Source organism: Theobroma cacao, chromosome 10 (genome assembly GCF_053813885.1).
Source record: "Theobroma cacao isolate CCN51 chromosome 10, ASM5381388v1, whole genome shotgun sequence".
NCBI lineage: Eukaryota > Viridiplantae > Streptophyta > Magnoliopsida > Malvales > Malvaceae > Theobroma > Theobroma cacao.
The window spans coordinates 7,403,239-7,413,768 of record NC_142648.1 but is presented as its reverse complement, the minus strand read 5'-3'; the positions used below and the strand labels follow the sequence as shown (position 1 = coordinate 7,413,768).

The 10,530-nt window shown below is 34.3% G+C and overlaps 1 protein-coding gene across 6 annotated transcripts; it reads right to left on the bottom strand.

Annotated features, from left to right (window-relative positions):
- Positions 1 to 827: 827 nt before the first annotated feature.
- On the bottom strand, positions 828 to 10,530 carry LOC18586614 (protein PIN-LIKES 3-like). 6 transcript variants are annotated; one of them, XM_088802568.1, is made up of 11 exons: positions 10,322 to 10,525; positions 9,387 to 9,562; positions 9,003 to 9,082; positions 8,767 to 8,891; positions 8,537 to 8,658; positions 8,094 to 8,312; positions 6,959 to 7,051; positions 6,758 to 6,858; positions 6,614 to 6,666; positions 6,300 to 6,485; positions 828 to 1,181 (listed from the first exon to the last, which is right to left on the bottom strand). In XM_088802568.1, the coding sequence occupies exons 2-11, from the start codon at positions 9,519 to 9,521 to the stop codon at positions 1,057 to 1,059; spliced, it is 1,239 nt and encodes a 412-aa protein (XP_088658694.1). In that variant the 5' UTR covers positions 9,522 to 9,562; positions 10,322 to 10,525; the 3' UTR covers positions 828 to 1,056. The 6 variants fall into 6 exon arrangements, with proteins under 6 accessions (XP_088658694.1, XP_088658695.1, XP_017984984.2 ...); XM_088802569.1 differs by having other exon boundaries at positions 9,387 to 9,424; positions 10,322 to 10,519; XM_018129495.2 differs by having other exon boundaries at positions 6,304 to 6,485; positions 9,387 to 10,530.

Below are 10,530 nucleotides of genomic sequence, written 5' to 3'. Positions count from 1 at the left end.
TTTGTTTTAAATGAAGATTTTAGACTTTTAAACTCATTTCGAAATTTTTGAGAAAAAAATGACCAAAATACCCCTGTGTGGTGAAAATTTTATTTTGATTGTTTTTTATCTAAAATAGTGTATATTCTCTAAAAACTCGATATTTAACAACGATTGCTCACAAGAAAGGAAAGAAACTGATATGTAAGCCTTGCGGGGTTCCGGTTGGCATTCCGGATAATGAGTGTCAATCGGGGACGTCGCGGCGATTGCATGGGCCTGAGGGAAGTTCCGGGTCGTGACAATTCATGACGAGCAAATTGTTGAGAACGCATGAGAAATGATAAAGAAGATGAAGTTGAAGACAATAGTTCTATATTGGAGCATATCTAGTGTAAAAATGCACTCAAAGCAACAATCACATTGCATAATTTTCTATTGCAATACGGGATCACTACACCAAAGCTTTTTAATGCACTAAGAAAATTTAAAGATGAAGTCCAAGGAGACATCAATTTCAAGAAGAAATAAGTAACACTGTACTCATATTTTACAAAGGCTTCATAATTGATTCATATATATATATATATATATATATATATATATATATATATATATATATAATTTTGATGTATAATGAGATTATTAATTTATATATCAAGTGAAACCTATGTGTTTTTTTTAAAATGTATTATCTTATAAATTTAGTAAATTATTAATTTACCACGTTGGTCTTAAGTCAAGACTGATAAAAAATATTATTTAATCGAGGTTATTAATTTATCAAGTATTAATTTATAGAGATTTATTGTATATAGATGAGTTCTATCCTAAAGATTTTCATGCTATTGAAAATTAAATAAATGTGAAATTAGTACCAATATTTCATCAGTTACAAATCTCTTACATGAAATAGAAAGATTTACATCAAACAAAAAGCTACAAAAAGCTTCAAGCACAGCTTTCAAAAATCATGAAATTGAAGCAAAGCAAACTTAACCAATGTGCCTATAATCAAGTTACATACTTGTGGTGTTATGGTGGCAAAAGCTGGAGTAATGGAATTTGAATTATAAATCATGCTACAAGCGACATGAACAATGTTGACCAAAGTGTCAAGGAGATTGAAGCTACAGCATAAGTCCATAGCATAACAATAGAAGTTTCACCCTGACCACGTTGAAATAGTTGTGTCATTACACCTGCAAAGCTCATTAGAGCAACAAAGAAATTGCATTAGGATCATTAAAAGCAATTAATCAAGAACACTCTCTTTCCTAGATCCAACAACCCGAATTCAAAATTTCCATTTTGTAAACATATCAACTTAATTAGTTTCAAAAAAAAGTCTTTTTAATTTAAGTTCAATACAAGGCAATTGTAGACTATAATGTTAGTGAGTTTACTGATATATTTTATGTCACTATTTAAAACATCCAAGTATGAGATTAAAAATTTTAATGGAAAAAAAGATTTCAACCTATGTTGTGTTAAGATGCGTGCATCGCTAGTGTAACAAGGACCATTGAAGGCATTGGAGGGAAAAAACCATCTTCCTTCAAATCTATCTGATGGTGAGAAAGATGACCTTATGGAGAAAGCACATAATGTTGTTCTCCTAACTTTGTCTGATAAGGTGCTAAGAGAAGTTACGGATGAAGAATCTGCTGTTGCAGTGTGGCTTGAACTTGACAGTATTTATATGACCAAATCCCTGACGAATCGACTTTATATAAAGCAATGATTGTATACTCTCAATATGTTTGAAGTTCAGTCTGTTAATACCCACATTGATGAATACAACAAAATTATTCTTGATTTAAAGGATATCACTGTTAAAATTGAGGATGAAGACCTAACCTTAATTCTTCTATGTTATTTGCCTCCATCATATGAAAACTTTGTGGATACTATGTTATATGGTCGATAGATACTCACTCTTAAGGATGTAAAGGCATATTTAAATTCCAAGGAATTGAAGAAGAAAATTGGTGGTATCCATAATGAAAATCAACCAAAAAGCCTGATTGTGAATAAAGAAAAAATACAGAAAAAGGCTTAGATAAAAAAGGTAAATCTAGAGTAAAAGGGAAGACTTGTTGGAATTATGGTAAGAAAGGGCACTTCCAATAAGATTGAATCAAATTTAGAGATAATGAAAAGATTAACAAGCTTGAGAGTACTGCAAATGTGGTTAAAAATGACTTTGATACTTTTGAATAAGCTAATAATGTTCTTGCAATTACCAACGGTAACCTGAGGTATACATGGATCTTAGATTCCACCAATTGCTTCCACATATGTCTTAAGCATGATTAGTTTTCAACTTATCAATCTGTTGATATGGGCACTATACAATTACGAGATGATTTATCTCTCTCAATTGTTGGGATTGGCACCATTTGAATCAAGATGTTTGATTATATGGTAAGGACACTTGAGGTGAGACATGTCCCTGACATAAAAAAAGATTGGGTGAAATACCCTCACTCCCTAAGTTTTGATCAAAATTACACAGAGATGCATTAGTTTTCAAAATAGACACTTTGCCCCAAATGACTAAACGACATTAATGTTAAATATGAAATATCTAAAATACCCTTTCTCTTTTTTTCATTATTTTTTTCTGTCAAATTAGTTGGCACCGTCTCTTGCACCGACCAACCACCCAGCACTCCCCTGGAGAACATCAGATCGGTGCTCCCTTGGGGAGCCCAATCCTAAGCCTTTTTTAAAAATTAATAAAAACTGATAAATTATATAATAATAATTTTTAAAATTAATAAACGGTAAAATTATCTTTTTAATATTGTCACATCATCAAACTGATGAAAACACTAACAGTTGACTAACAGTTGGGCTTATGTGTCTAGCGAAAGATTTATTTTTGGATTAAAGTTTTCATTTTGAAAATTAATGGACTCACTTGGAATTTCGATTAAAACTTAAGGAGGCGGGGGTATTTTACCCTAAAGAATTTGATATCCTTGAGTTTGTTAAATAAGAGGGGCTACAAATGAGGTGGTGAAGATGGTGTCTTAAAGGTATCTAAAGGAGCTTTAACTATCATGAAGATTAAGTTATCTGGTAACCTTTATCGTCTAGTGGGAAACACGATCATTGGAACTGTTTTCGTAGTCTCATCTAATGATCCTAATGATGATGTTACATGTTTATGACGTATGAGAATGGGTCATGTAAGTGAGAGAGGGATAACAAAACTGAGTAAACGTGGTTTACTACATAGTCAAAAAACTGGGAAGCTAGATTTTTGTGAGCATTGCATCTATGACAAACAATACAGAGTGAAATTTAGCACTACAACTCATCGAACTACGAGTACAGTAGGCTACATCCATTCATATTTGAGGGGTCCTTCTCTAGTGCCATTAAAAGGTGAATCATTACACATATAAACCTTTATTGATGTTTTTCTAAGAAAGGTGTGGACATATTTTTTGAAGACTAAAAGTGAAGTATTGACACTTTTTTGCATTGATAGAGAAGCATATTGAGAAAAGTATTGAGAGCTTTCAAATAAACAATGGTTTGAAATTTTTCAAAAGTGAGTTCGGTTTGTTTTGCAAGAATGAGGGAATCGTTAGACATCGTGCTATCGTCAAAACACCACACCAAAATGGTGTTGCAGTGCAAATGAAAAAAACACTTATGGAAATAGTAAGATGCATGCTCTCTAATGTTGGGCTATCCATAGAATTTTGAACAAAAGCTATCAATATGGCTTGCTACTTGATAAATCAGCCTCCATCAACTACAATTGAATTTAAGACTCCCGAGGAAATTTGGTCTAGTAAGTCAGTTGATTACTCTATATTAAAAATATTTGGTTGTCCTGTTTATGCTCATATAAGTGATGGTAAACTTGAGTTAAGAACGACATAGTGCATATTCCTAGGCTATGCATATAGGGTAACAGGCTATTGATTGCGGTGTACAGATCGTAAGTCCCCCAAGTTTATGGTGAGTTGGGGTGTTACCTTTGACGAGTTTGCATTACTTCGTGGGATAAAGTTTAGAATTATAATCACATCAAACCAAGAAGTTGGCAAATAGGTGGAGCTTGAAATCAATGCTCCGAAGACAATGCAAGATGGTAGTGAAATCCAAAATGAATCACAAAAGGTACAAGAATTGGTATCTCATATACAACAATGAGGCATTATTACAAGGAATTCAAAAGTACCTAAAAAGTATGATGATTTTGTTACTTGTGTCAATAGTGATTTTCATTCTTATATTTTATTTGTGGAAGTAGAGATTGATAAGCCTTACTTTTATCATGAGGCAATTACATGTGCCGAGTCTTCTAAGTAGATTGAGTCTTTACATTGGGATCAAACATGGAAGCTTGTGAAACCACTTAAAGGTACTATAAATGTTGGCTTAATATGTGAAGGAGGTGCAAAAACTAGTTGTAATGTGGTTGGCTTCTCCAATTCATATTTTCCTGGTGATCTAAATAGTAGAAGATCTCAAACGGGGTATGTGTTCACTTTTTCAAGGTTTGCAATCAGTCGGAAAGCAGTTTTTTAGTCAATAGTTGCTTTGTCTACAACTAAAGCTAAATATATGGTTGTGACCGAGGCAGTGAAAAAGGCTTTATGGCTTTAAGGCTTAGTTAGTGATCTTGGTTTTGGACAAGCATATACTTGTGTTTTGTGATAGTCAAAGTTCCATACACTTGACAAAAAATCAAATGTTTCATGAGAAAATCAAACACATGCAAGTCATGTGCAACTTTATTCGAGAGATTATTTTTGGATGTGAGATTGTAGTGAAGCAAATAACTACAGCTGAAAATCTAGTAAATATGTTGACTAAGACAATGTCTGGGATAAAGTTCAAGCCTTGCTTGGACTTGATCGGTGTTCGTAGTGCTTGAGGCCCTTTAGAGCATTAATGGTGTCGGCAGAGAATGGTTCGTAAGGTGGCTAATTCAAGCCTAAGGTGGAGATTCATTAAAATAGTCTTGAATTGTAGTTAGACTAGGATATTTTAATATTAATTAAACTTGTATACCATATTTAGATAGTCTTTCAATCTAGCTAGATTAAGATAACATATCCTAATTGTATTAGAATAAGATTATTGTATTTGGCTTTATAAAAGAATCTTATGGGGTTAAAGAATAGTGAACATTTAGATTTAAAGAGAATGATTTGGGTGTACGTGGGATAAGGGTTGTGAGTTTAAAACTATTTTTGCAATCTCTTGATTTTTCTCTTAGTGGATCGTTCTCTGTTACTATGCCCGTAGACGTAGGCCATCAAAAGACCGAATCACGTAAATTCTTGTATTCTTATGAGTGTGCTTGATTTCTTTCTTTCTTTATTCTATTGATTTGATAAGATCTTGAACAACTCTTTTGAGATTATTCTACAATTTTCATGACAAAAGAGCTAATGACCTGCTACAGGGTGTATCCATAAGGTAGGTGTGATCGTTGGTGACTGTGGGGATTATTCCCCCTGAGTCTGTTGTGTTAGTTGTGTGCTGTTTCTGTTGAACAGATGGGAGGGGGCGACATGTTGTGCCATGATATCCTCACAAAACTTGGCTTCAATTCGTCCATAAATTTTGAAGATTTTTGTGTGCGGGGCATAGGGTTTATTGAACTTGGTAAGACTAGGAAACAGAGTTTCTGCTTTTGGTTCCCATTCTTACCGATTTTGCTTTATGGAATGTTCTGGTTATGAAGGTCTCATGTAGGTATACAGGATGTTATGGGTTGTGGGTTACATTTTTTGTTTTTGCATAGAACAGGAAGGGTTGAAGCGACTGGCAATTTTTGTATAGCCAGGATAATAATTGAAAGAACAGAGTTGCTCTCCTTAGCTCTGGGCCTTCCTGAAATCTGTATACGGGGATTACCCTTTTTGCAATGAATTGAAATGATGCTTAATTTTTAAAAAAAAAAATGTAGACTATAATGCAAAGTTGTTCAAACCAGGATTTTAGTCAAGAGTCGTTAAAGGTGTTCAAGATTGGATAAAAATTCTATGTTCGTGGAAACTCTAAAATTTGAAATATACCTAATACATACACACATACATAGTATGCAAAGGCGGAGGAACCAGGGCTTAATAGGGGCCCCCACCCCCCAAAGTTCCAAATATTTATAATATTTCTCTTTGTTTTTGTTTTAAATATTTATAATTTCACCCTTATTTTTAAAAAATTTTATAATTTTATCTCCTTCAATATTAAATTTTTTATTTTTGCCCCTTCAAATTTAAAATCCTAACTCTGCCTTTGATAGTATGTATGCATATAAAGAATATGATAGAGGCTAATCATACCTACGTTGAATGCAGGAGGAACAGCGTATTGAAGCATAAGAACAAATTGATACAAGGAATCTGATCCAGCCATTCCAAAATGATATGCAGCTTTAGTAACACCAATCCCCAAGAGAGGCAAGAAAATGTTCCGCACTGCTACCACCCCTATAATGACTAACAGATTCACTTCTGATCTTTTTAGACCTGCAAGAACAAGCTTGTAACTAAATCTCTGCTAAAATGAAAATGTTTTTCCTTTTACTAATCTGAAGGCAGTCCCAACAACTAAATGGTAAAAGCAAGCATTATTAAAAAAGAGAACAGGAACCAACCTTTGAGAAGGTTTGCCCCCATTATCAAGGTCATACAGGGAATGGCTGCCTCCCTGTTAGTCAGATACAATTACTTTTTTAGTACAAAAGATATCTGAAGTTCCATGCGTTAGAATAGAAAAGGGATGTGGAATAGGAGATTACCCTATGAAAGCTGCAGAAGTGTAAATTACATGAAGAGGGGCACTATCATCAATTAGTACTTTTCGGATTGGAGAGACTATCCCGAAGATAAACCCAATAATCTGAAGGGAAAATGGGATAAAGAAAGGATAGTTAAATTAGTGATGAGACATTCATGTGCAGGGATAAACATGCAGTAGATTTCACCGACATGGTGCATACCGCTGCAATAGTTGATGGTGCGAACACCATCTTCAGGTCGATCTTGCTCATAATGCTCTTGACACACTGAACAATCTTCTTCCAAAATGACATCTATAAGAAGTTGATAACATTGTCATTGGAGGGACGACAGAAAAGGCAACTGCATGCATTTAGTAGCATCACTGATCAATATGCTTTGGTCAGCAATATGCCTTAATGTATTACTTTATGGAGATTAACAAAAGGTTTCCTGAAAGCAAAAACAGGATTCCTCATAGATGCTGACAGGTCTAAACCTGAATATCACTACAGCATTCTATAACATTAAAAACAATAATAAAACAAAAAATTGGAAAGGGGTAATAATTCCAAATCAAAAGGTGACATATATTTAGTGATTAAATCGCAGTATTTGGTGAAACTTAGTGATTTTACATGACAATAAACTTGGATTATCGAGAGTGATTAGATCATTGTCTTGAAGGGTGATCTTATTTTCATCCAAAAGGATGAGCAACTTTTATCCATTGAGGTGTAGTGATCTATAAAAATCAATTACAAACAATTTTAATCTTTTAACTTGTAAATAAATATTTTAAAAAAAAACTTACTTTCTCTCACATATAAAAAAAATTACATAGTAAGTTTTTACTCTTTCAAAATCTTTTTAACTTTTAAAGCATGGTTAATTTTATGTGACACCAAACATGGTGATCTTTAATTCTCAGTAAGTAACAAAACTGACACATGAACACCCTACAAAAGGGGACTCACTCTGTCATCTCAGCACGAATAGAAAAGAAAAATAAAATAAAATGAATCCAACACCTACGGCTCAATGGCAGTCATAGCCAATTAAATAAAAGCTGATGAGTGATATCTCATCCTACAAGGAGATTAAACTCTCAGCAAAACTTGCATATACGGCAATGAAACAGGGTTTTACTAGCACCTATAACATATAGTCACTACAGAATAACAGCATTGCTATTTTGACCCAAAGCTTTGATATATTGAATGTTTAAACTTAAGATCAGGGTCCAATCAGTATTGGCAGCAACTATCCTAGCCTCACGAATGATTCAGCTAGATATGGATAACCAATCCGTGACTAAAGATAGCAGCTTAATACGAAAATAAAGACAGGGTAAACCTTTGTTCTTTCCCCAGAGTTGGTGAGAGGCAATTCAACTTGCACTGAGCTTTCTTCAGAAATTTGGCTATAACTCGACGGTAGTAGTGCTTCCGTGCAACTGTCTGAAGATGGATCAGGGGCCTCTTCAGAAGAATGGGTAGACTTGTGTTCCGGGCTCTTGATAGCATAAGCACTCACCACAGCATACGAATATGACCAAGTATAGATGGCGGCTACCTGCAGATGCAAAGTTCAACAAAACAAGATGTAAGCTTTTACTGATAAGCTAAGTCAAAACATATTTTAAATGAATGTCACGCCATTCCTAAGGCTGATTCGGGGAAAAGGGTGAACAACTTAGTAATCTCTTATAAAAAAAAAACAACTTAGTAATCCACATTTGGAAGAATTGCTAGAAAGCCAGCTTTGAAATTCTAAAAGATTAGAATCAGAGATCATACTGCCATAGATAGTGAAGCATAAGCCACAGCATTTGTAGAGCAAGTAGATGAATCTCCAAATGGACTATTTGACTGCTCACATACGGCTGGAACAAGAATGAGAAGCAAGTTTCCCAAGTTTCCTGCGCATTGACAACAGCAGCAGCACAAGAAAGATGAAAACAAAAGGAACCCTTTCTTCTAATGCAGGGAAAAATTAAAAATAGGGAAAATTCTGAGAAGAAAAGAACCTGCAGAACAACAACCAATGACAATTCCTCGAAGGTGTTCAGGGGTTTTAGTGATTTTTATGAGAACCAAACCAAGAGCTGAGCCAATAATGAATGTTAGGAGAATATTCAATGGCATGAACCACCTATAAAGAAATAAGAAACAGAACCAACGATTAGCATAAGATTTAGCCAGAGATGCGAAAACGAACCAAGCAAGCAGCTGAAACAGAATAAAGAGTGGAAGGGAAACTGACAAAGTAACCACACTGTTGTAAGTTATAGTGTCGGCCAAGTTGCTGACCAAAAGAGAAGGACTTAACACATAGAATACAATCTGTACATCAGAAGAAGATAAGTTGTAAAGTATCTTAACTTGTATAAGTCCTCTTGGAATGAAGCATGATTGCATAAAAGTTTAAAAGCATGAACAATTTAGGAAAGTCAGAATTGTATTAAAATAAGAACCCACAGATCAGACTGAAGAACCAAAGTTTGAATTGACAGCTAATGCTATTGAATCACGCCAAAAAAAGTAGTAGTAAAAGATGTTGGTAATCAGCTCACTACTTATATAAATGTTTTTCCAACATCATAATATGCAAAGTAGTAAAAGGGGATTCAGAAATGTATTAACTTACTTTGTTCAAGTAGTTCCTTGCCTCTGGCCCCAAGAGATCTATTTTTTCCATGGCAAGAAGCAAGCCCACAGCAGTTACCAGTAATACTTTTAGAACTGGCATCAGTGCCACAACAAACATATCCAGAAATCCCATTGCCAAACTTTGTTTTAAATCTTTTAGGAAAAATCTCAAAACTTCTAGCAGCAAGAAAGATTTTAAGAAGCCTTTCTGAGCCAAAATAAATAGATGAAGGAAAAAGGTTCCAACAATACTACTGTATTTAGGAAGTTTGATTATGTTTGAAAACCATGCTGATTTTGAAGAGAAATCACGGCTTATGCCTAGTAACTAAAAAAGTCCAACAACAGGAAAGGGAAAGAGGACATTGAAAAGACAGGCTTTCTAAAATTTCAGATAAGAACTTGCTCTAAGTGAATTGAGACGTTCACGTGCCCACCTAACAAAGAGTTAAATGCATATGGGGAAAAAGAAAATGGAACTTCAAAATGACTATTCTCTAGTATCCAATTTATGCATTCCTCACAAAAGGTCTATCCAAATATAGTACTGCAACTTACTATTTTTTCTTTCACCAGTACCAGTATTCTTAAGATTGGAATGAGAAACTGATGAAGCTGCCTGTTTCTTGGAAGAAAACACAATTAAATTCTCCCTAATCACATATAGTAGATGACAAACTCAAAGTTTGAAAAACAGGAAGGTTTGAGCCAATTAAAATTGTCTTTGATTGCTGAAAAACTTATTAAAATGCACCTATTCATATCCAGGACTAAATGACAATAGCAGATTCTATCATTCTTACTCTTATTTGCTTTTACTGTGAAGAATCTAAACTGTAAAACAATACCAAGGATGAAATGCAGCCTGCGAGAAAAGCAAAAGATTGGCCTGTAAGTTGACATGCATGCAGCAGCTTGAGAGAGGGTACACACCTGCTGGCTACTTTGATTCTGGAAAAACTCAAGCTAAACTTGATTTCCAGAGTTTAGGAGCCAAAAAATATCTGAACCTCTTTCAATAGTTTTTTATGGTGTTAACTCATTGAAGATATCCCCAGTAAGTGACATATACGTCTCATTTGAAGAAGAATACACGGAAAAAAAATGTGATACACTTATAAATTTGATGGTTGACTTGTAGT